The 25,955-nt window shown below is 42.4% G+C and overlaps 1 protein-coding gene across 1 annotated transcript in view; it reads left to right on the top strand.

Annotated features, from left to right (window-relative positions):
* The first annotated feature begins 505 nt into the window (after positions 1-505).
* LMBRD1 (LMBR1 domain containing 1) overlaps positions 506-25,955 on the top strand; it is a 115,428-nt gene continuing 89,978 nt past the window's right edge. Inside the window, exons 1-3 of the mRNA XM_079938603.1 lie at positions 506-756; positions 8,053-8,229; positions 16,051-16,111. Coding sequence (XP_079794729.1) covers positions 685-756; positions 8,053-8,229; positions 16,051-16,111 — 310 coding nt within the window. The 5' untranslated portion in view covers positions 506-684. The remainder of the gene's footprint in view (positions 757-8,052; positions 8,230-16,050; positions 16,112-25,955) is intronic.

Below are 25,955 nucleotides of genomic sequence, written 5' to 3'. Positions count from 1 at the left end.
ACCTTGCTCACTTATTTATGAACATCACGAGTAGCTGCGATTTCATTCTGATATGTTCACAGAGTCAAGTACGTTTAGGGTATAAAGTCGTCATGGAAATTTACAGGAATGTAGAGATCTAAATATAAAGGCCATAACATCACATGATAAGGCAGCGTCCAGCCCAGCAGCTACTCAGGCTGGGCCCCGGTGCCAGCAAATCAGAAGGTCATTTGGGCAGCTGGGAAACGTTCCCTTCATAGTCCGCCATGCCTGCAACCTGGGGAGGACTTCTGCCTTGGACACTAGGGAGCTTCTTCCTTTACAGCGGCAGGGGAAGCCCCCAAGGCGACCGGGCTCTGCAGAACAACACCTGCGCCGCGCGTGGGCTCCTAGCTTTTCCGGTTCAGCAGCCAGGACCTAATTAAGTATTCCACAGAGGTGACGTGGCCGGGAGACCACGCCTCCTCAGAAACCCCGCCCCGCCCCGCAGCCGGCAGCGCGTGATGTCACGGCGTCCCGGGCGCGCCCCGCCCCCGGCCGCTTGTCGCCAGGGGCCGCTCGCGGGTCCGGTCTCCTAGGCAACCAGGCGCTCCGCCCCTCCGCCCTTTTAACCTTTAGGGTGCGCGGGGCCGGGTCTTGCGCTCGCTTCCTTCTCCCCTCCGTTTCCACTCTTCGCCGGGGCTGTCCCGGCCGGAAGCGAAGATGGCGGCGGCGGCGGGTGCGGCGTCAGCCGAGCTGGTGATCGGCTGGTGCATCTTCGGCCTCCTGCTCCTGGTAGGGGAGACGCTTGGAGTTCCCCAGGGCCTGGACGGGGGAGGGGCAGCCCCGCCGTTGGTCTCCGGGGCCGGGACCCTCCTTGCCCCGCCCCGCCCGCTCCTGCGGGGTCTGCGGGGGCCCCGGGCTGGGCCGCGGTGAGGGGCGCGCCGGCCCCTCGTTGCCCGCGCGGGGTGGTCACCCCGGCTGATGGCTGCGTCCTGACCCGGACTCCGCGCTGGCGCACCTGGGTATGGGGGGCCCGGGGAGAGGAGGGGCCTTGGGACCCGGGAGCGCCCGCCTGCTCGAGTCCCGTGGGCGCCGCGTCGTCGCCCCGGAAGGGGGGTGTCTCTGCCCCTCTGAGTGGTCCACCTTCTCCCTTCCCTTAGGATGGGGGGGTCTTCAGCCTTCTCTGCCCATTGTGAGACCCTGCCTTGGTGACGTGCGGTGTTCGTTCTGACTCTGGGTTTCGCGTTCCTTCCTGGTTCCTGATGGGCGAAAACCTGTGCAGGGCGGAGCTGGGCCCCTGGTCACTGCCAGTGTCAGGGTCTGTGTACCCACCTGTCTGACTTCAGGTGTCTCCTTCCCAGCCCCCTGGTTCCTGTTTCTCCAGTGAGCAAAACGTGGGCCTTAATGGGCCAAATGGCCTAGGTTGTACTTCCCTAACCTATATTAAAAGCCTTTTATTTGGGAATTCAGTTTATTTCTCTTCGTACCCTTCCCCAGTCTCACTCTTCCCTCGTGGTCTCCAGCCCAACAGGACAACAGGACAACTATCTGCCCCAAAGTATTTTGCCACTTTGCATTAGGAAAACAACAAAATCGAACCAAAAAACTGTTTACTTCACTTGTTGAAATCAAGACTTGTCTTATTTTACTTCACTTTCTTGATTCCACTACCGTGTCTGCAACCTCTGTGTTTTTCCAGTGTGTCTGTTTTTCCAGTAAGTGTTGCAGCGGAAACTACTCTCCCCTCCAAAGTGCGAAAACTTGAAAAGGCTTCTCTTGTTGCTTTTACCCCTCGCCCGGAAAGTAATAATGCCTTTACCCCAGAGCACACTTTATTCTGCTTGGAGAAAAGTGGAAACCGTGAAGGTTGGCTGTGGTTTCCAAAGCCTGTACTTGGAGAGTTCACTGGCTTTTCCATACCCTCGTATTCACTTGACTTTGTAGGGGAGCAAAATTTGGCGCCCCGGAATGGCTCTCTGGCTTGATGGTTAGTTCAGGCTGATTATATGTAAGAAACAGAAGACTCGGGAAATCTTTCTTTTTTACCTCTGTCTTAGCTGCTGGGAGAATTTTAGGTAAGGGGCTTGTTCCCAAAATAGAGTCGTCACCTGAGATATCTGCAGAGGATGTGGGCTAGGCGTGATGGTGGTGGTTCTCCGCTGGGCCTAGAGATCCGAGTCCCTCTGTCCTGTTGTGTTTGCCTGGCCCAGCAAAAGTGTATTTGCCAACCTTTTGCTTTCTGCCTGCCTGTGAATTGCCTTCCTCCCTGTTGAAGTCCCAAACCACCCCCCGCCAGGATCCTCTGTCTATAGCTGAAAGTGGTATTTAAGGTGAGGGCTTTGGCCATTTTGGCGAGTTTTCTTGGTTCTCTCCCCTGTGTACATGTTCTCAAGCGTTTGTTTGATTTTCTCCTGTTGATCTATCTCATGTCAATTTAGTTGTTAGACCAGTCAGAAGAACTGAAGAACGAAAGGTACATTTCCTCCTCCCTGACAGAGGAAAACAAAGGAGCAGGTAACCTGTATCAAAGTTCAGGGGGGAGTCTCTTGGCAGTTATCAGTGAAAAACATGTAAGGTACAGCAGTTGTGCTGTAAATTGTAGGAGGATGCAAACAAAGCAAAGTGTGGCCTTTAGGAGGGCCTGAAGATAGGTGGGAAAACAGAAATTCTTGTAACAGGTTATTTTAAGTACTGAAAACCAAAGTATGGTTTTATGAATTAAATAGGACTTCAGAGAATAGAGAACAATATTGGGAGAAAGTGGAATTGAGGCAAACTTTGGGTAGATAATGAAGGGAAGCCATTTAAGTTGGTGATATTACAGTGGGAACAAGATAAAATGAGAAGGGAATTAAAGGTCTGAAATTAGATGTTGGAGTAGAAAGAAATTAGTAATGAGGGCCATTGTTTAATTTTCTGCAAGTCTCTTTAGTTCCTGGATTATTAGAAGAGAGCTGAATTCTCATGTCTGCTTCTGCATTCAGCCTTTTCAGAGATCATTTTGGTTGAAGTATATGAAGTTTTAGTGATATGCAGTTGGAAGCAGAGTATCTTTTAGGTCATTGTGGACCTTGTTCTATAATACTACACCAAAACTCAGTAAGTAGAGCTTCTTAATATGAAATATGGTTTCTGAAACCCTATCAATGAACTTTTGTTCAGTTGTATTAAAGTCCACGTTGTACTTTGAATGGATCTTTCCCCGTGTGTGGTTTTATAATGTGATGCATTTGATCATTTAGAAAATACTGGTTCACTGAGTTATGCAGATCTTCCAAATATGGATACCTTTCATTATATAAATCAAAATATCACATTCATCAGTATCACTACTGATCTTGTCAGAAGAAATGTCTCAGAAATGAACTGTCAAGCTCACAGTCGTGGATACAGGTTTTCCAAAATTCTGGTTTTCATTTGAAAGCTTGAATTTTATCATCTGTAACAAATACTGTCAGTTGTTTTTCTTGAACTGATCGGCTTCCTTTGTTCATTTAGACAAAATCTGCCAAATATCCAAGTCTGAATAACCATAGTTAGTCACTTGTGCTTTCAAGTGAAAATGATGTTTCTTGGAAATAGTGCCTAGTTTGGCTTTTGACTCTTAAATACTGAGGTGCTTTTCCTGGGGGCAGCCAGCCATCGCAGGTTGAGTACATACTTCCAGTATGCATTTCCCCACAGTATTAAAAGAGTCAAGTGTTGAAGTTTAATAAAGGTAACATTTACTGCTTTGTCAATTATAGTTTTAAGTTAAATAGTCTTTAAAAAAATTTTTTTTGCCCCCTTATGTGAGTGTGGTGTGGTGGTAAAGAGTAAGATTACTGCTGGCACGTTTGGTGCCATTGTCTTGATTCATGCTTAAATCGCCAGCAGTTTTCCCCACCGAGGCTTTTGCACCATCATGTATCAACATAGTGACAGAGGCGGATGACGTCTTAGTATTATTATGGGGTTAGTTTCAATTTGCAAATCCCCAGAAAGGGTTGTGGGACTGCCAGGGGTCTGGGGACTTAACACTTTGAGAACTGCTGCCGGTCATCTTCTAAAGAATCAGAACACTGAGACTGACTACTTTTGTAACCTTGGGCAAACAGGATGGACTTCATTTTCTTCTGCCGCATAAGGCAAGGTGAGACTTGGCCCCTCCAAAGCCTATAGTCTAACTGTCCATGTTTACTCTGTCAATCTGAGCTCCTCTACCTAAGCCTCCCCCTGCAGGATGCTCAGTAATTTGGTTTACACCGTCTCTCCAGTTGCACTTCCCGTTACTGTACAAGATTGAGTCTCCGTTTCTGTAAAGCAAGTTTACTCTTGTTACTCAAAGTGAGGGCATCATCTGGGAACTTGTGAGAAATACAAAATATAAGACCCCAGCCCCACCGAATCAGAATCTGCAGTTCGACAAGATCCCAGGCAGTAGGTGTGTGCGTTCATTTAACAAAAGTTTATCTGTTCTCATGTCTGCCTCTGCCCAGGTGCTTCTCCACCTTGACTGCTCATTAAAGCCACCTGGGGAGTGTTAAAAGCCCTAATGCCCAGACAGGTGAAATCACAATCTCTTGGGAGGCGTTGGGGACTGCTCTAAACATTTCCTTATAGTTGTTAGCAAAATTATGCATTGGTTTCTTTTATGAAATCCTCTAAGATGTTATTTCATATGACATTTAATAATAATTGCTGCTGTTCATGGCGCTGTGCTAAACCCTTCATTCAGTTTTTATAACTGCTATGAAAGAAGTATTCTTATTTCTATCTTACAGTTGAGGACATTTGGTTTATTTTATAACGTAGTAACTATTGATAGATTTGTTACTGAGTCCAAGCTCGCTCTGCTCGCCGCATGACAGGCCAATGAACCCGAGATGAGGTGTCGGGGCAAGGAATACGACTTTACTCGCAGACCGAGAAGATGGTGGACTAGTGTCTCTGAAAAACCACCTTGTGAGGTCTGGATGCCAGTTTCTTTTGCAGAATCAGAGAGGGAGAGGCCTTGAGGAAGTAAAGTAAAAGGGCCATCAGTCTTGCAAAACACTTCCTGGAATGACCAGCCTGGGAGAGGGGATGTGTTAGTTTCTTTTTCCTTGCAGCCATTCACAGGCAGGCGGGTTCCCTGAGGCAGGCCATTAGGTATGGTTATAATAACAAAAGCAAAGAAAAGCAAAGGTTAAAGTCAAAGAAACAGATCCAACTTGGAGTCTGATTTAGCTCTTCCCTGTTACAGATTTAACCTGTAAACAACTGTTTGGGGTTCTGTTTTAAGACTGTAAAGGGACCTTGAGACCAAAAAGTTTGGGAACCTCTGGCTTAACTATTTTGCCTGCGTTGCCCTTTCCCTGCCTGTTATTGGCAAACTCCTTCCTTTGCAGTAATACCTGTCACTCTGAACTTTGTAAAAGTGCAGATCTCCTTGAAGTCAAACAAAAAATTTATTGAGCACTTTGTGTCAGGATAGAAAGAAAAGATTCATCTTCCAGTGGCTTCCAAAATAATTGGGGAATATTTTAAATAACTGTCAATTAATTTAGAAACAGACCCATTAAATATTAATATAAGTAACATTTTATGAAAGAATATTTTCCAGAACAAAAAGAAATTAGTAAGTTGTTAAGCCGGAATTTGAATGAAGGTCTTCTTTCTCTCTTCCCCTCCTTCCCTTCCTTCCTTTCTTTCTTTTTCTTTCTTTCTCTCTCTCTCTCTTCCCCCTTTCTTCCTCCCTCCCTCCCTCTCTCTCCTATCTTTCTTTCTCCCTTCGAAGCTTTCTTTCTCTCTCCCTCCCTTCCTTCCTTCCTTTTCTTTCTTTCTTTCTTTCTCTCTCTCTCTCTCCCCCCTCCCTCTCTCCCTTCCTCCCTCCCTCCCTCTCTTTCTTTCTCTCCCTCCCTTCCTTCCTTCCTCCCTCCCTCCCTCCCTCCCCTCCTTTGTTTCTTTCTCTCCAACAACCAGGATCCCAGGAGCACATTTTCCTTTTCACCTTATTTTTTCCTGCTATTCTGATACCAACTGAAATGTTAATAATGTAAAGGAATTACATGCAACAACTTGGATGGATTTCAGATTCATTATGCTAAGTGAAAGAAGCCAGACTCAAAAGACATGCTATATAAGGACATGATGACATTCTAGAAAAAGCAGAAGGTATGGGGACAGATAACAGATAGTGGTTGTCGAGGGCTGGGGAGTAGAGAGACGGGTTAACTCTGGAGGGGCAAAGGGGATTTTTCTGCAGTGATGGAACTGTTCTTATATCTTGACTGTGGTTGGAGAATTTGGAAACTGAAACTAGTTAGGTGATGCTTAGGTTAGTTAGGCGGTGCTTAGTTCAGTTCTGGCTCCTGAACTAGAAGGGAAGTAACGTTACATGAAAAACTGGGTTTGCCTGTTGATGGGTGTTGAACCAAAAGACACAACCAAGCCGAAGAGCAGGAGTAGGGAGAACACTGGGGATCCTTCCCAAAGCAGTGTCTCCTCAACAGCAAGATTGGGGGAGTTTTAAGCTAAGGGTGTACGCATATTATTAAGGGGCTTGAGCAGAGGAATAGAATTGGGGCAAAGGTCCACAGAGTCCAAGCTTTAATTGATTCGAGTCACTAGGGTCAGAAAAGGTCAACATCATCACCCCTTAGGTTCCAGTTGATCTAGTGGTTGAGCACCCCAGGCGGGGTGAAATTCTGCAAAACAGCTCGAGAAAGTGCTTCAGGCTAATCTTTACCACCTGTTGAAACAGAATTGGGAGTTTACAACTGATTTATTATCTTTACTGTTGTTACTTCTCTCACCTGATAAGTCTTTTGTTCCTGTAAGATCTTTAGTTACTGAGACCCATTCAAGCAAGTGCGCTGTAGCCAGGCTTAGATGGCTTGGGCCAAAAGGGGCTTCTCTTAAGTCCAGAAGGTCATGCCTGGTTCTCTTTCTCTAGGGAATCCCTGCCCTGTCTGCTTACAGTGAAAGTTAAATCTGTTGAAAAGCATGAAATGCCAAAACTAAGCTTGTGTCCCAGGGCCTTGATAGAGCTTGGTTAAAACCCTGGTTCGCCTCAGGTTGGAATCCTCAGGCATTTGAAGTGCTGCCTGGAGGAGCCTCACTCTCTGATTGAAGTGGTTTGCGGGTGGGTGTACAGGTAGGAATTTAAGTTTTTACCCAGGGGATTCGAACACAGCCAAGGTTGAGAATCACTGATTCAGGATCTGTCTGCTTCCCCTAGGATTAGGGCGGAGGTTCTCGAAGTGTAGTCCTTGGACCAGCATCAGCCTCACCTGGGAACTTGTGACAAATGCAGGTTTTCTGGACCTTCTCCAGACCTGTTGGATCTGGAACTCTGTGCTTTAGCAGCCCTCCAGGGGATTCTGATGCTGGAATCTGAAGTTAGAGGATTGCGCGAGTACAGTCCTATACCCTCTGTTAGTTTCTAGGAAGATGGAGATGACTATTAAGAGTACCTTGTTGAGACGTCAACCTCAGTACCTCTGAGTGTACTTTTTCCCTGAAAAGTTCCTTGCAGTGCACGTGCATCCATTTTCAGTGTTCACTTTTCTTCGTTTAATGCCCTTTGAAATGTGAATTATAATATAATGTGTCAATTGCATGGTGATTATTGGCAGTTAATCTTTAGTTGAATGGTACTCTTGAACTGTCATAATGGGACAGAAGTTAATTTTAATTCAAGTGGTATTCTGTGATGCTTCAGCAGTAAGAATACGATAGAATAACTACTAGTTATGTCTTCTTTAGGTTGGGGAGATCTATAGGGAAAAGTATTCAGAGCTAGTTAGAACTGTAATGTTGTGTGAAACCATGAATGGTTATACTGTGTTCAGTGAGGAAATATGTAACTGAGCACTGTTATTGATAACTTTTGCTTGTTTTTTGGTGTCTTGGCACCCAAGTGAAGTTGTACTGCTTTCATGAACTCGGCTTTGAAAGGTATAAATCTTGAATAAATTTATAAGGGGTAGTGGATGTTGCTTGCACATCCGGAAGAATCGCTACTTGACATAATGTTTCCCATTGGGAACTTACAAACACAGACTAAAATCAGTTTTAGAGAATACATAGGGCAGTAACAAAACATTTCTTTCTGTTCTATTTCAGGCTATTTTGGCATTCTGCTGGGTTTATGTTCGTAAATATCAAAGTCAGCGGGAAAGTGAAGTTGTCTCCACCATAACAGCGATCTTTTCTCTGGCGATTGCTCTCATCACATCAGCACTTCTACCAGTGGATATATTTTTGGTTTCCTACATGAAAAACCAAAATGGTACATTTAAGGTAATTATCATCATACTATGGGAATTTTTCCCTTTCATATTCTTGGCAATTAAGTATTTACTGAAATGTTTAGCAGTGCAGTGTATGTTGTGTTTTATTGTGGTCTCTGGGAATAAGCGGGAATGGAAATGCACTTAGAGGCCGAGCATGTGACAACTACATGGAACAGACTGCTCGCTGACTTACACCCATCCAAGTGTGAAGAATACCTTTGTTAGTTGGAAAATGTGCTAAGTAATCATAATAGGGTTATTTTTGTGCCTCTTGCAGCTCCCTTGAAGTCTGTTTGACTTGATCTGCATCAATGCAGTACGTAGATAATTTGGAAGGGGTTTTGTTAGTGGCAGATCAGGATCTTCATCTCTATGTCATATTGAGTACTCTGAGTCACTGTGACGTGGGCTGCAGGTTATCAGACCTGAGTTCTAATCTTGATTCGCACTAACTTGTGTCTTTGGCCAAACTGAACTTTTCTGGACTTCAAGTTCCTCATTTTTAAAATACATGGTGTTGGACTGGAAAATTTCTGAGTTCCTTTTCAATTATGCAGGTTACTTTTACATTTCTTATTAGTGTAACCTTCTATGAGGCAGGAACTGTATCTTGTCTGTTTCTGTATGCCCAGTGTCTGACAAGCAGTAGGTACTTAAATATTTGAATAAAATACTATTTCAGTTATCTCAGTAATGCATGGTTCCAAAATAAGTTCCTGAATTGGGCCAACTGGGCTGAAATGATTTGGTAGTTTTTGGTAGTTAGGTTTGGATAGATTCTGATTGCTGTGAAAACTACAGTTATTTTCTGTAGATCAGTCATTCATTTAGCGAGTATCAGTTGACCACTTAGTATGTGCCAAGCACTGTACAGAGGTAGTAACTAACATTTGTTCAGTATTTACTATGTGTCAGACCCTTTCCTAAATGGTTTACATGTCTTCACGCCATTAATGTCCCAACAGCCCTGTGAGGTAGATAGTGTTATCCGTTGTTATGGGCAGGAAGCCAGGGTTCAGAGAGGTGACGTGACCCATCTCAGGTCTTGGGGTTTGTAAGTGCTGTTGCTGGGATTTGAAGTTCTGCAGTCTGGCTCCAAGGCTCTTTGCTCACTGGGATCTGGATCTGTACCTCTATCTATATCTATCCATCTGATACAGTGGAAGTAGTGTTATCCCTTGTATAATTGTTGTTTGAGTAGGAGATTTTTTAAGTTTTAAATTTAGAATATTTGATTTGTTTAGATTTTGTGGGATTATGTTTTCATCTTGAAATTTCTAAAGTAAGTATTTTCATGAAATTATGAACTTGCCCTTAGAGTATGTAGTTGTTCTGGGACCATGCTTAATTTAGTAGTCACTTTCTGGGTACTAGTTTTTGTTTTACTTTTGTTTTTTTTAACCCGTGAGATTGCATTTATACTTGTTTAAACAAGACTTAGGAATTCACCCACCTAAAGAAGCAAAAGTATTACCCATAAAAACTTGGGGCATTTATTTTATTAATAGTATGCCCCAAAAGAGAAGAAAATATATAACTGTAGTTAATGTGCTTATTTTATGGTTGTTAAATCTGAATGTGCACCAATAATTAGAAGGGAAAAATTCCATGTTAGTGTTTTTTCCCCCAATTAAAAAAAAAATGTTTTCTTTCATTATTGAGGGATTATTTATTCAGCAATTGTAAGTTTTTTTTCCTGCTGTTCATTTACTTAGTTGTCTCTGTTTAGTTCTGTTTGTTTTTAGCTAACTCAGCTTAATGTACCAGTTGTTTTCCCAATAGTTTGATGCCTTTCTTGATATTTTAAACATTCTTTGTTTCCCTTTCTGTCTTTTTCTGGGAGGGCTGGATGGGGGACTAGTGAAATTCATAAGAGTTGTCATTTGAAGCTGGCATGTGCTAACACTCAAAGGAGAACTGAAAAGACTTTCAAAGGACACTTCCCCAGTAAACCGTAGCGAGTATTTTCTCCAAAATGTTATTAATGAATTCCCTTGGGGTGCTTAGTGAAAGACAAGAGTAGGTAGTTAAGAATTAGTTTTCAGACTTCATGCGGCAGCTGTAAATTTAGCTGTCTTCAGGTAGAAGTGCCCACAGTGTCTTTAATCTCTTCTGTCCTTATTAGTCAGGATGAATGTGCAAGTTGACGTTGTTTTCCATGATGAATTATGTTGTACCCTAAGTATAACAGTGTGCATTTCTTATTCCTAAATGAATATAAGTATCGTCTAACTTTCTCCATTTCCACCTCAAATATTGAAGCCTCTAAACCGATTAGGGACCTGCTTATAAGGTATAATTGTTTGGAAACTCGAGATGTCGAGGACTGCTAACATTTGGCGTAGGAACTGAGGGTGCCAGGCAGGCAGTCTACATACTTTCCCTGTTTTGGCTTATTTGCCTTCCTAGCTGTTTCTGCCTTCTTTTGACCAAGGGTATATTGTAATAACGTCTGAACTGTTTCCATTCACCTTTTTTTTTTTTTTTTTTGTTGCGGTACGCCAGCCTCTCACTGCTGTGGCCTCTCCCGTTGCGGAGCACAGGCTCCGGACGCACAGGCTCAGCGGCCATGGCTCACGGGCCCAGCCGCTCCACAGCATGTGGGATCTTCCCGGACCGGGGCATGAACCTGTGTCCCCTGCATCGGCAGGCGGACTCTCAACCACTGCGCCACCAGGGAAGCCCCCATTCACCTTTTTTTAAACACATGGCAGTATGAATAATTTCAGCCAGATAATTTCTTTGTTTCTAGTTTTTGTGAAATAATTAACTTTATAGATTAAAAAGAAAAAAAAAAACCTTAAAGTATAGCCAGAAGTGTTCTATTATAGTGTCTAATTGACCAATAACTTTAGCTAGTGATATACACAAAGTATACCAATCATAAAAATCAGAAATGGCCACTAATGTGAACAAATATTCTTTATTTTATACAGTGTGTAAAATTAAAATAAAATCAGTAGTTAAGATATGGCATCACAGCATTTGTTTTGGTAGCTAAAATGTTCACCTCCTCCTTCTCTCCGTCAATGGTTAGTCTCTGTATGGCCCATAATTAGGAGATGTCTGGGTTGAACTCTACTGCTGCCTCATTCCTACTCTCAGATGCTGGTAATTTTATCTTAGAACTCTGTACTCTTTGCTACACCTTAGGTCTATTCATGCACTTAATATTGACTAAGTATGAAATGTGTACCTGACAGAGGCGTGGATGCTAGAGATTAACGATTACAACCAACGAGGCCGCTGCTCTCAGGGAGCTCACATTCTGTGAGAGCAGACCAACAGTCAACAAACCAAACAAGCTAGCTTCCTAGCGCTCACTCCTGTGAGGATGCAGAACAGAGCGATGTGAGGCTCAGCTGGGTTGTGGGTGTTGAGGCGGGACAACGGGCTGAGGAGGGCCAGGCTGCCGGGTCCTGGAGGTGGGAACTGAGTGAAGGCCGCCTCAGGGAGAAGCAGCAGCAGGTATGGAGGCCCTCAGGCAGACGTGCTTTTGGCCCGTTGGCTGAGGTGTGGCATTGGGGGCTGTGCTTTGCTACGAGCTGAGATGAAGAAGAAGGTGGGGACAGATTGTGACTTTTAGGCCATGTTAATGGGTTTAGATTTTCTTCCAAGGGCAATGAGAAGTTAGTGAAGGTAAAAAATAAAGGTGATGTGGGTTAGAGGGGTACTAGTGGGGAAAAGCGATTAAAAGCGGTATGGATTTTGGAGCTAGAACTGCTTGGATTGGCTGATGGATTAGATATGGGGTTGGAAGGAAAATGAAAACTAGAGCTTGACGAAGCACTAAAGCCTAGTACACCTTAGAGAAATAGGGCAGCCTGGGGGAGTAATTAGACCTGTGTGTGCACACGGGCACGTGAGGGATGTAGAAAAAAGAGCCGTATTTTATTTTGGACAAGTTACCTTCAAGGTGCCTATCATACGTATTCAAGTGCGGCGTCGAGCAGGGAGTTGAAGCTCCAGGGAAACCTTAGGGTTGGAGAGAAGTATCTGGAAGTCATCAGCATGTGCACGGTATTCAGAGCTATGCACTGTCCAGCAGCTGGGGAGACTGAGTGGTCAGACAAGGCTTGGCATGGGCCGTGGATTCGAGAGCTGTGCTAGTTACCTGGAGCTGGCCCAAGGGGAGGGGCTGCAGCCTGGGAGGTGGGAAGGAAAACGAAAAGAGGGGCTTCTCAGGAGAAGAATGTGTTTCAGGAAGAGTGATGCTGAGAGGTGGAGGGAGAGAGGGAGGGGAGTGACTGCACTCCCCATGGAGCCGCGGGGCAGTTGGTGGGAGTGGCTGAGTGCAGGCGGAAGGTGAGGGAGCAGTGACAGGGGATGCTGACAGCATTTCAGGAAGCTCTGTCCTCCAGGGGAGTAGGAGGTGGGGTGGGGTGTGTTTATCTGTGGTGGTGGTGTGTCCTTTCATGGAAACTACTAGAGCGTGTGTACTTCAGGGTTCAGTAGAGTGGGAGAGGGGTCTGGGAGGAGAGAAAGGGTATCGCTGCAGGTGCAGTGTCCCTGCGAAGGCAGAGGGGTGGGGACCCAAAGGGAAAGGGTTGGCTGTAAATAGCGCGGGTGCTCGGCGGAAGGAAGGGCTAGCATTCGAGTACAGATGGCGGTCGGTTCTAGATTGGGGAGTGAATTGAGTAGCTCTCTTTTGTCCTCAGATTTTCTGAGAGACCTTTAAGTCAGTGTTTGTCAACCATCGGCTTCTGTGCTGGGTGACCCTTGTGAGGGCTATCCTGTGCATTGCAGGTGTTTAGCAGGTCCTGGCCTCTGCCACTCGATGCCGGTAGCCTACAGAGCCTGCCGCCACCCTCCAGCATCTCCAGGACATTGCCAGGTGTCCATGGGGATGGAGTCACCCCTGCATGAGAACCATTGGTCTAAGGTGAGGTTATCTGGTAAAATTAAGGAGAGTCAAGTGTGGTTTGGGGCTGGACGGAGCATTTCAGAAAGTCATCTTGAAGAATGGGAGAGGGAGTTTTACATACATGAACCGCTTACCTCTTTGTTCTGTGGACTCTATATCCTTTTCCTTTCTTCCAAAATGTTCTTCTTTCGTATTCTTTACTTAGTATTAGTTCTTGTTTGTCTCACATTCCTGTGGGGCTTCTGGAGTTCCTTTCGGTCTCTACTTTGGGAGGCAGTAGCTTGTGAAATGTATCAAGGGCACAGCATTTCTCAAAATGTAGAAGAAGGAAGTTTCATAAACTAAGCTCTTTTGACAGTACATCAGATACCTTGGAGGCAAGACTGTATATAAAAGCCAAATACACAAATAGTACTTCAGTGATGTTGTATATTTTACACATATTTTTGCTTTAAAATAGTAACAGTAATGCTCTCTAACTGCCACAAGATTTGGTTAAACTAAAGAACGTTGGAGGGTAAAAGATACTAAATTTCAGTGAACCTTTGGCTTTAATTACCTTCAGACTTTCTACATTTAATCTTTTTCTGAGGTTGGGGTCTTCTTCAATTTTGAAGTTTAACTTTTATGTGATTCTCAATGGGTACGTTAATACCTCGTGGGGTTGTCTTGGAAATTGGTAGGGAGCTTGCGTGAGGATAGATGTAATTATCCTCTGTTTCAAAAACTCTTCAAGTTTGAAAAATCTTTTAAAATGTCTGTTTTGATGTATAAACAATGACTAAAGAAACAGAGCTTTTGGGAGTAGAAGCTTTGGTTGTGTGTATATTCATTTGGATACTTGCGTCGTTGATGAAGAAATTTCCAGTCATTGGCTAGAATTCTCCCCAGTGCTTTTCCAGTCCTGTGTGGTAAGCACTGCTTAACGTTCTTTCCATTTTTCTGTAGTATATGTACAGTGTTTCTTTCATTACGTTTTTTAGACAAAGATTGTGTATGTCGTTAAAACTGTTGGTTGCAACTTTTTCTGTTTACCCGCACTCAGAAGTACTTCATGGATATCCATGTACACCTGTATGTTTTTCAGATGACTTTTAGAGTCAGCATGGCAAAACACTGTACCCACTATTGGGATTTTGATAGACAATATATAGTGTTTATAGATTAATTTGGAGGGGTTTGGTATTTACAGTCTTTTCATGTGGGAAAGTGTGACTTTTCATTTATTTGGATCTTTTTTATATTCTGTTATTATTTATTTCTTTATATAGTTAACATAATTTTAAAATTTAGGCCATTAAGTTTTTCTTTTTTTAAAAAATTTATTTGGGGCTTCCCTGGTGGTGCAGTGGTTGAGAGTCTGCCTGCCGATGCAGGGGACACGGGTTCATGCCCCGGTCCGGGAAGATCCCACATGCCGCGGAGCGGCTGGGCCCGTGAGCCATGGCTGCTGAGCCTGCGCGTCCGGAGCCTGTGCTCCGCAACGGGAGAGGCCACAACAGTGAGAGGCCCATGTACCGGAAAAAAAAAATTTTTATTTGTTTTTTATTTATTTAGTTTTGGCTGTGTTGGGTCTTTGTTGCTGCACGGGCTTTCTCTAGTTGTGGCGAGCGGGGGCCACTCTTCGTTGCGGTGTGTGGGCTTCTCATTGCGGTGGCTTCTCGTTGCGGAGCACGGGCTCTAGGCACGTGGGCTTCAGTAGTTGTGGCGCGTGGGCTCAGTAGTTGTGGCTCACGGGCTCTAGAGTGCAGGCTCAGTAATTATGGTGCTCCGCGGCATGTGGGATCTTCCTGGACCAGAGATCAAACCCTTGTCCCCTGCATTGGCAGGCGGACTCTTAACCACTGCACCACCAGGGAAGTCCTCTTAAGTTTTTCATAGTCTTAATTGCTATTGGAAAAATACTATTTTCATTGTGTGCTGTGTGTCAAGGTTTGCATTTGTAGTGCTAAATTTGGGGTTTCCACATTTTCGTTCTTTTAGGCATTTGTCAATTAGAAGTTCATAGATATTCATTGCTAGAGGTGTTTGTAGGTGAAAAAGGAAAAAAAAGAAAAACCTGAATTATTTTAGGAGAGTTATATGTTTCTACTCTTCCTTAAGAGACCTTGTAAGTGGGATGTTGATACTGACTTGAGCTCTTAAAGTATTGATAGAACAAAATTGACCTGGATACTAATTTGAGCCTTGGTACTTAATCGCAGTGACCAGTCACATCGACGCTCCAGGCTTAATTTTTTATATGCATACAATTAGGATAGTCAAAAAGGCTTGCTATTATACCCCAGTTCTATTTCATTAATGTATAGATTTTTTTATTTGAAAAGATTAATTAGAATTAATTTTCTAAGTTAAAGTACTAAATTTAAATGACTAATTTAAAGAAAATGTGGGTTGAATGCTAAGAAGTTTATATTGACTGTTCTTTTAGGTATTTTAAAATATCTTGTTTCTAAAATACAAATCATACCTGTCACTCTGCACAAAACCGCATCACTATTTTCCATTGCCTTTAGGACAGAGGCCAGAATACTTGGCGTGATTCACAGTCCCTCAAACCTAATGCCTTTCCCTCCCTCACTCCACTTGCTTTCTCTTCCCTTTCCAAAAGCTCTAGTGAATCTATATTTTGCTTCCTGCAGGTTTTTCAAAGTCTCCATGTATGTTCCTTTATTCTCTTCCCTCCTTCCCACTGTGTTATTCCGGCCCCAGTTTAGTGGCCCTGGCCCGTAGCTGCCTCTCCTTCACGTGCTTCCCCAGAACCATGTCATCACGTTAGCTCAGCATTCACCTGCTGAAATTGCCTGTTTACTTGTCTGTCTGTCACTTCTTGAGGGCACAGACCATACCTGTCAGAGTCGATGGTACATTTATAAGTGATATTCATTCATATTAAAATTTAAGTATAATTGTTAAGCAAATGGCTGTTTCATTAATATTTCTATTGTTTCCTTTTGATCCTAGGACTGGGCCAATGCTAATGTCAGCAGACGGATCGAGGACACCGTATTGTATGGTTACTACAGTAAGTATATTTCCATTTCATTGCCTGTCTGGGCTGCTCGCCAAAATGTAGAATAAAGCTACATATAGACTTTTTTTTTTTATTGGAGTATAGTTGCTTTACAATGTGTTAGTTTCTGCTGTACAGCAAAGTGAATCAGCTATATGTATACATATGTCCCCTCTTTTTTGGATTTCCTTTCCATTTAGGTCACCACAGAGTACTGAGTAGAGTTCCCTGTGCTATACAGTAGGTTCTCATTACTTATCTGTTTTATACATTTTATTGTATATGTGTCAATCCCATTCTCCCAATTCATCCCAAACCCCCTTTCCTGCCTTGGAGTCCATACGTTTGTTCTCTACTTCTGTGTCTCTATTTCTGCTTTGCAAATAGGTTCATCTGTACCATTTTTCTAGATTCCACATATATGCGTTAATACACGATATTTGTTTTTCTCTTTCTGACTTACTTCACTCTGTATGACAGTCTCTAGGTCCATCCACGTCTCTACAAACGACCCAGTTTCGTTCCTTTTTATGGCTGAGTAATATTCCATTGTATATATGTACCACATCTTCTTTATCCATTCATCTGTCGATGGGCGTTGAGGTTGCTTCCATGGCTATTGTAAATAGTGCTGCAGTGAACATTGGGGTGCATGTATCTTTCAGAATTATGGTTTTCTCAGGGTATATGCCCAGTAGTGGGATTGCTGGGTCATAATATAGTTATATTTTTAGTTTTTTAAGGAACCTCCATACTGTTCTCCATAGTGGCTGTACCAGTTTATGTTCCCACAGTGTAGGAGGGTTCCCTTTTCTCCACAACCTCTCCAGCATTTATTGTTTGTAGAGTTTTTGATGATGGCCATTCTGACTGGTGTGCAGTGGTATGTTGTTGTAGTTTTGATTTGCATTTCTCTAATAATTAGTGAAGTTGAGCATCTTTTCATGTGCCTCTTGGCCGTTTGTATGTCTTCTTTGGAGAAATGTCTATTTAGGTCTTCCACCCATTTTTGGATTGGGTTGTTTTGTTTTTTGATATTGAGCTGCATGAGCTGTTTGTGTATTTGGGAGGTTAATCCCTTGTCAGTTGCTTCGTTTGCAAATATTTTCTCCCATTCTGAGGGTTGCCTTTTTGTCTTGTTTATGGTTTCCTTTTAATTCTGATATCACATTTGAGATGACTGTTTCAACACCATGAATAAGTAGTATAGAACTCATCTGGTCATCCTGAAACTTCTGTTACATACTTTGTTTTACTTAGGTTCACTTTCAGCCCTTCTTTGTGGAGGTTCAGTCAAGTTCCCTTAAATCTCTGTGCTCTTCCTCTGATACCATTGTTTGATAACTTTTGTTACCACTTTCCCACTTGCACTCTTGATTTTGAAAATCTCAGTTTTCTAGAAATTTCTTCTATGTATTGGTAGTAGTAGAGTTACTGTCTGGGAGTTTGCAGCATCAGCCAGTTTAACCTGGGGGTCATGGTAGATTGGTGTGTTTTGTACCGTACAGAACCGATTAATCTGGGGGTGGTGGTGGATTGGCCCCTCCTTCCCTCCTTTCCTCTCTCTTCCTTTTAGTGTTGGATTAGAGAAGCTATTTATAATAACCACCTAAATGTTTTCGAAACTGTCTCTTTGAATAAATATGACTCGTGCTTTTATAAAAATGTGTAAGTGCTGAGTTAGGAAAGGGCTGTCTTTTTTTTTTTTTTTTTTTCCAGCAATGAATCAAGAGGTTGAATAAAATTTCAGTAGGACACTGAAAAAAAAATCTATAGAAGTTTCTGTTGATGGGGTAAGTTTTTCAGGGGTTTCATTGGATTTTTTTTTAAATTAATGAATTTATTTATTTTTGCTGTGTTGGGTCCTCGTTTCTGCACAAGGGCCTTCTCCAGTTGGGGCAAGCGGGGACCACTCTAAATCGCGGTGCGCGGGCCTCTCACTATCGCGACTTCTCTTGTTGCGGAGCACGGGCTCCAGATGCGCAGGCTCAGTAGTTGTGGCTAACAGGCTTAGTTGCTCCGCGGCATGTGGGGTCTTCCAAGACCAGGGCTCGAACCCGTGTCCCCTGCATTGGCAGGCAGATTCTCAACCACTGCGCCACTGGATTTTAACTTAGCTGCTTTGGCTCTAACTTTTGTCTCCTGATCTAAACTCTACAGGATCTATGAAATTCCATTTCTTTGGTATAGATTTCAGAAATTTTATGGTATTTTAATATAGAATTTATTATTTCTAATGAATAAATTAAATGTATATCGTAAAATCTAGATTTGACCTGTTAATTTGTTTGAAATGGTGGTATATTAAGCAGAATACAAACTTATTGGCAGGATATAAATCACTTCTTCAAAAACAGTTTTGTGGGATTGGGCCTGTCTCCTGTGTAACACTACAGTGTATTTATGCTGTGGAACATGTGACAAGATAAGCCAGCTTTTATCTTAGTGCAGTCCAGGTTTATGAACCGTATCTTATCAATGAACCTAGAGGCTAATGGATTGATCCATTGTAACCAAGGTTACAGAGACTTCTACACTGGAATGTTAAATCAGCGGTCTTTCCAGTTGGTTTCATAGAATTAAGCCTACAGGAAGTGATCTGTGATTATTTTTCTTAATCCTCCCAAGGATAGTGTGTTTCTAGTATCATTTTAAATGCATGAGAGAAAATTAGTCATTATAAACAAGATGACTTAGGGATGTAGGGTTTGATCCTCTGTATAACTTGGGTTGTAGTGAGAAATAATAACTGCCTTGGGATAGGATAGTTGAGTCACTGATCTAGGGAAGAAATCTGCATGAGAAGCCAAATTATGAATAGAAGATTTCTTGATGACTATGGAATTGAAGCAAGAAGATTTAATTCAATAATATTAATGGTTGTTGTCATAAAGTTAGTTATATCCATTTTAGCTATGGCTGGTAGGCCTTTGACTTTGGCTCAGATGATGCCCTACAGCTAGGAACCATAGCTTCTGAGATGGGTATTGTCCACAAGCCCAGCCCTTTCCCAGCAATGCTGGGTATTATCTAATTACATATTACATCTCTGATTCTGCATGCTGAGGACTAAGCAGACTCCAGAGAATCCGAAGCACTATTTTTATCCATTCCCTTCTGTGAGATTCTGTAGTTCATCTAGTCTCCCCTAACATATCAACACATTTTCGTTGTCTGACCTTCCCAGGCACTGTGCAGGGCTTTCATATTCAACACTTTCTTTGATCTTCATGAACGTCATTTTGTGGAGGTATTTTCTACATTTTACAGGTGAAGAAAGTTTTACCCAGAGATGTTAAAGATCACCTTGTTAGTGAGTGATGGAGCCCAGAGTGGATATTATTTCCTAAGCTGGAGCTGCTTACTGTTAAGTGAGCTGCCTTTTAATAAATTGTTCTGGGGATGTTTGTTACCTCTGGGAATGCTTAGCCAGCCCTGAACCCCTGGGACCGCTTCAGACATCATCCGGAGACCTTTTAAATAGTATGGAATGTAGATTACATCCGCAGAGATTCTGATTTACTTTGGCATTCAGTTAATATCACCAATATTCTTATCAGAGAAGTGTTTATGTATTGGAAGGATGTAAGACTTAAGGTGCTGGATTCAAGTTTTCCAAAAATTCTGGTTTTCTCTCGACACCTCAATTTTTAATCATTAGTAACAAATACTGTTACTTATTTTCTTCAAAGTGACAGACTCACTTTATTCATTTTTGAGAGAATCTGCTTAATACTCCAGTCTGGATAGCTATAGTTTTTCTGTCCATTGTTCTTTCAAGTAAAAATGATATTCTTTGGAAAAAAGTGCCTAGTGTAGCTCACAACTGAAATAGCACAGGTGCTTCTCCCAAGTACACTGTATGTGTACTTCCCCAAACACAGAACACTGAAAAGATGTGCACCCAAGGGTGGACATCTCAGAATTATTTCTGCTTAGAGGGACTTTGCTGAATAAAAGTGCCCCCCGCTGGTGAGTGCTTGGAGGGTGAAGAGTATAGTAACTACTAGTGGAAAGGGAAACAGCATCTTAACGTTGTCATGAAAATAATTTCACATTGTGGATACCCTGCAAGGACCTTGCTGATCCTAAGGTCTCAAAACGACATTTTTAAGAAACTTCTGTTATGTTAATGGAACTTTGGGTGTTTTTTCTGGAAAGTTTGTGGAAGTGAGGCCTGCTGCTTCTACCCACTGGATACCCCCAGCTGTTGATCGGTTATTACCAGTCTTCATTAACTGAAGCTGCCTGCAAAGGTACGGTTTCCTGGAGCTCGTGGAAGGCTGAGAGGGTAGAGTTTGTTTCTGCCCCTTTGCACTGTACTCGTGGGGACCCTGCACACAGGAGGAGACTTCCTCATCTGAGGATGTTGTGCCCACCCCAGAAACATTAAGGACTTGTTTTTTTCTCTCGTTCTGGAAGTTTTTGTTTATTTCTTCATCTGTGTCTTCAAATTTCTTTGATATTTTCTTTGAAAACGCGTCTCTTGTCTGACGTTTTGGCTCTCAGTTGTGTTTTAATCTCATATTTGGACCTCTTATGAAATCTTTTCTCTTCTGTATATGTTTAGCCTTTTATTTGAGCTCTGTTTTTGGTTTCGAATTTATTTTTATCTTTAAATTCTTTTATTTATTGTTATCTATTGTAAATGTTTATTCTGTTTTCTCTGACTATTCTTGAAATTTTTAATTTTAATTCTTTCACCATCTACTTTCCTTTCATTTTCTTTTAAGTGAATTTTCCTTTTATTTAATCATTTTTCCTAACCCTTGTTTTGATTTTGTAGTGAGTGCAGGGGTTGTAGAGATGGGGAGAGCCCAAACCAAGAGCAGGGATTGTTCAAGGCTGTCGTGCTGGCTTGTCTGTAGTTGTCCTGTCACTTTCTTCAGAGACCCTTTCTCCTCTTGATGCTGATTTTTCGGGCTGTCATTTTTTTGTCTACATATAAATTGCGTCATATACTATGTATTGTTTTCTCTTTGGCCTCTTCAGTGCTCAGCATTACGTTTGAGACTTATCTGTATTGTTGTGGGTAACAGTACTTTGTTGATTCTCATTACTGTATAATATTCCATTGTAACAGCATACCATAGTTTATCCATCCTCGTACTGATGATCAGTTGGGTTGTTCAGCTTTTGGCTATTTCAAATACTGCTGCTGTGAGGCTCTTGTGTATATGTGTGTGGTGTGTGTATGTGTCTACGTATACATACAGATAGACACATATACATATATATAAATATATACACTGCATTGTTTTCCACTGTATGGATACTCCTTTTCAAATAATCCCAGATAATTATTTAGTACATTCTTACTTTTTGCTGTTAAGCAATTCTATAGTGAAAATAGGAGACTTCGCCGAAGCGTGTGCATACTTTAGATGAGTTACATTATGGAACCGAGGAAGAATAAGCTGGACCAAGAAGGTGTCAAACTTCTGTTTCTATGCAGGCATTTTAGAGCACCTGAGAGAGTTTTTAGGAAGTTTCTCCTCACTCCCTATTGGTTAACTGCTGAAAGATTGTACAGTCATTTTGAACTTAGTATCTAATTTGTGAAGAGTGCCATGGGACCTGGAGGTCAGCTTAACTTCTCTCTGACTTCTCCACCTGTGAGATGATGCTGGAGTAGTGCCTCTTCGTCGTAGCAGGAGTGTGAGAAGTGTTAGCGTTGAGTAGGTGTTAATGCCGGGCAGACTTCTCTCGAACTTCATATCCCTGTGTCCAGTGGTCCATCTGTCAGTTTCTACCAAGAAGTTAACATCTCTAACTTAACATTTCTAGAACAGCTGATCCTCAATCTGTTATACTCTATTCAGTGAAGAGCAACTGCAAGAACAGAGCTGCTCAGGCCAGAAACCGTGGAGTCATCCTTGACTCTGTTTGTTCACAGTGTATCACGTATGGCAGTACCTTCTCTTGTGTTTGACTTTCAGAATTTATCCATAATCTGGGAGTTCCCTGGTGGTCTAGTGGTTAGGATTTTGGGCTTTCACTGCTGTGGCCCCGGGTTCAATCCCCGGTTGGGGAACTGAGATCCTGCAAGCCATGCAGCACGGCAAAACAAAAACAAAAACAAAATTCATCCAGAATCTGACCACTTCTCTCTGCTGTCTTAGTCAGTTGGGGCTGCTGTAACAAAAGCATTGTAGACTAGGTGGTTTAAGCAGCAAACGTTTATTTCTCTGAGTTCGGGAGGCTGAGAAGTCCAAGATCAAGGTGCTGACGATCTGGTGTCTGGTGAGGACCTGCTTCCTGGTTTGCAGATGGCTGTCTTCTTGTTGTGTCCTGGCACGGCAGAGAGAGAGAGAGAACAAGCTCTCTGTCCCTTCTTACAAGCACTAATCCTGTTCATGAGGGCTCCACTCTCATGACCTGATTACCTCCCACCTTGAAACCCCGGCTCATTGGAGATTAGACTTCAGTGTATGAATTTTGGGGAGACACAGTTAGTCCATAATGCTGTGTAAACGCGAAGGGATAATGGGTGCTTCCATGTTGTTAAGGTTACATGATCTGGGGTGTGACTTCACACATGGCCAGGTAAGAAGGTTGGCAGAGCCTCTCCCCAAAAAGCAATACAGGACCGACAGAAGAATAACTTCAGGGCTTTGGAAATCAACCAAATACAAGACTCTCTATACTTGCAAACTGGTAAGGACAGTGGTCGTGTGTAATGTTTTAGACTGGGTCTGTTGCCTCCTTTCTAACCAGCTCTCCTCTCTTCAGCCTGGTTATGTTCTGAACTGAATGAAGATAAAAATACAACATATCAAAATTTATGAAGTGTGGCTAAAGAAGTGCTCAGGGGATGACTTGCAGCTTTAAATTTCTCTTGAGAAAAGAAGTCTCAGTTGGGACTTCCCTGGTGGCGCAGTGGATAAGACTTCACGCTCCCAATGCAGGGGGCCTGGGTTTGATCCCTGGTCAGGGAACTAGATCCTACATGCTGTGGAGCAGCTAAGAGTTTGCATGCTGCAACTAAGGATCCTGCCTGCCGCAACTAAGACCTGATGCAACCAAATAAAAAAACAACAAAAAAAAGTCGTCTCAGTTGCCTAAACTGCTGCCTTATGAACTAGAAAAAGAAAAGCCAACTGAACTCTAAGCGAGCACAAGAAAGGAAATAAAGGTTAGAGGGAAATCAATGAAATAGAAATCACATATTATACACCATGACAAAGTGGGATTCATCCCAAGAATGCGAGCACTGTTGGTTTAATATCCCAAAATCAAGTCATGTAACATACCATATTAATGGAATAAAGGACAAAACCCACAATAGATAAAGAATCTCAATAGATACGAAAAAAAGCATGAATTTTACAAAATCCAGTATCCATTGCTGATAGAAACTCTCTGCTGTCTGGTTACAGAAGGGAGCTTCCTCAACCTGGTAAAGGGCATCTATGGATAATCTACTCCTGACAGGTGAAAGACTGAATGCTTTTCCTCTAAGATTAGGGACAGGGCAAGAATGTGTGCTTTCTCCAGTGCCGCTCATGGGGATTCTAGCTAGTGCAATAAGTCCGTATATAAATAGATAAGTGAAGGCATCCAAACTGGAGAGGAAGAATTAAGACTCTTATTTTCTCAGCTGACATGAGACCCGATAGGTACAAAATCTCAAGGAATTATATAAAGTCAAATAGAACCAATAAACAAGTTTAACAGGGCTACAGGATGCAAGATTAATATGAAAACTAGAAATCTACAATTCAGATGAAATGAAGAAAACGATTCCATTCACAAAGCATGAGAAGGAAAAAAAAACAAACACCTGAGAACACATTTAACAAAAGAAGTGTAAGACTTACACACTGAAAACTACAAAAAATTGTTGATAGAAATTAAAGATCTAAATAGACATTTGCTGTTAATGGATTTGAAAACATAATATGGTAAGGATGGCAGTTATAGCAATTTTCCCTCAAATTGACAATGTTTTTCTTTCTTTTTTTTTTTTTTTTAGAAATTGACAAATGGTTCCTGAAATTTATGTGGAAATGCAGAGGATCTAGAGCAGCCAAAAACAATTTTGAAAAAGAATAACGTTAGAGAATTATACTATTAGATTTCAAAGCTTACCGTAAAACACAATAAACAAGACAGTGTGATATTGAAGAGGGATAGGTACATAGAGCCATAGAATTCAGAGACCAGAGAAAAACCCTTACATTCATGATCAATTGATTTTAAACAACTGTGGCAATTCAATTTAATTCTTTTCAGTTTCAATAATTGTCGGGTAAATTGGATAACCACATGCCACAATAACAACAACATTGAGCCTTACCTGACATATACAAAAATTAACTCAAAAGTCAGAGACCTAAACTATAAAAGTTTAAAATTTCTAGAAGAAATTCAAGGACATACGTTCATGATGGGTTAGAGAGTTCTTAGATACACAAAAGCTTTATTCATAAGAGAAACCTTGATAAATTCTACTTTATCAAAATTAAAAACTTTGTCCTTCAAAAGACAGGTAAGCCACAGACAAGGAGAAGATACTTGCAAATCATGTATCTCATAAAGGGCTTGTATTCAGAATGTATAAACAGTTATTACCAGTCACTAAGTATACAGTTAAAAAATGAGCAAAATATTTGAGCATACCTTCATCAATAACAATCTCTAGGGACTTCCCTGGTGGCACGGTGGTTAAGAATCCGCCTGCCAATGCAGGGGACATGGGTTCAAGCCCTGGTCTGGGAAGATCCCACATGCCACGGAGCAACTAAGCCCGTGTGCTGCAACTACTGAGCCTGCGCTCTAGAGCCCGCCAGCCACAACTACTGAGCCCATGTGCCACAACTACTGAAGCCTGCGAGCCTAGAGCCTGTGCTCTGCAGTAGGAGAAGCCACACAATGAGAAGCACGCGCACTGCAACTAGAGAAAGCCCACGCGCAGCAACAAAAACCCAGTGCAGCCAAAAATAAATAAATAAATTTATTTAAAAAAATCAACCATCTCTAAATTGCTTGTAAGCACATAAAAAGATGTACAACATTGTTAATCATTAGGGAAATGTAGATTAAATCCCCAGTGAGATACTGCTGCACAGCCACCAGAATGTGTCAGCTTAGGCTGCTATTACAGAATACCGCAGGCTGGGTGACTTAAACAACAGACACGTATGTCTCATGGTTGTAGAGACTGGGAAGTGTAAGATCAAGGTGCCAGCAGATTCAGTTCCTCTCTTCGCTTGCAGAGGGCTGCCCTCTTGCTGTGTCCTCACGTGGCAGAGGGACGGGGAGAGAGAGAGATCTGGCTTCTCTTCCCTTTATCCTGAGGACCCGAATCATGTCATGGGGGTCCCACTCATGACATCATCTAAACCTAATTACCTACCAGAGGTCCCACCTCCAAATACCATCACACTGGAGGTTAGGGCTCTAACCTGTACATTTTGGGGTGTACAAACATTCAGTCCATAATGGCTGTAATAAAAACCAGACACTATCCAAGTATTGACAGATCGGAGAAACTGGAGAGTTCAAACGCTGCTGTTGGGAATGTAAGATGGTGCATTACGTTGGAAAGCAGTCTTCAGCTTTGCTAAAAAGTTAAACTTACTGTATGATCCAGCTGAACATAATGTCCACATGAAGATGTATGCAAATTCCACAGCAGCTTTTTTCGTAATAGCACAGAACTGGAAAGAATCCTCATGTTTGACAGCTGATGAATATTTAAGTGAAATGTGTTCTGTCCATACAATGGGATGCGTGTTCAGCAATCTGAGTCAGAGATCAGCAACTTGTGGCTTGGCCCACGGGCCCCTAAATCTAGATGCCAATTTGTTTACCTGTTGTCTGTGGCTACTTTCATGCTCTAACATCAGAGTTG

The sequence above is a fragment of the Stenella coeruleoalba genome (genome assembly GCF_951394435.1).
Source record: "Stenella coeruleoalba genome assembly, chromosome: 12".
Lineage (NCBI taxonomy): Eukaryota > Metazoa > Chordata > Mammalia > Artiodactyla > Delphinidae > Stenella > Stenella coeruleoalba.
The sequence above is the reverse complement of the archived record's forward strand: the minus strand, read 5'-3'. Positions and strand labels throughout refer to the sequence as shown.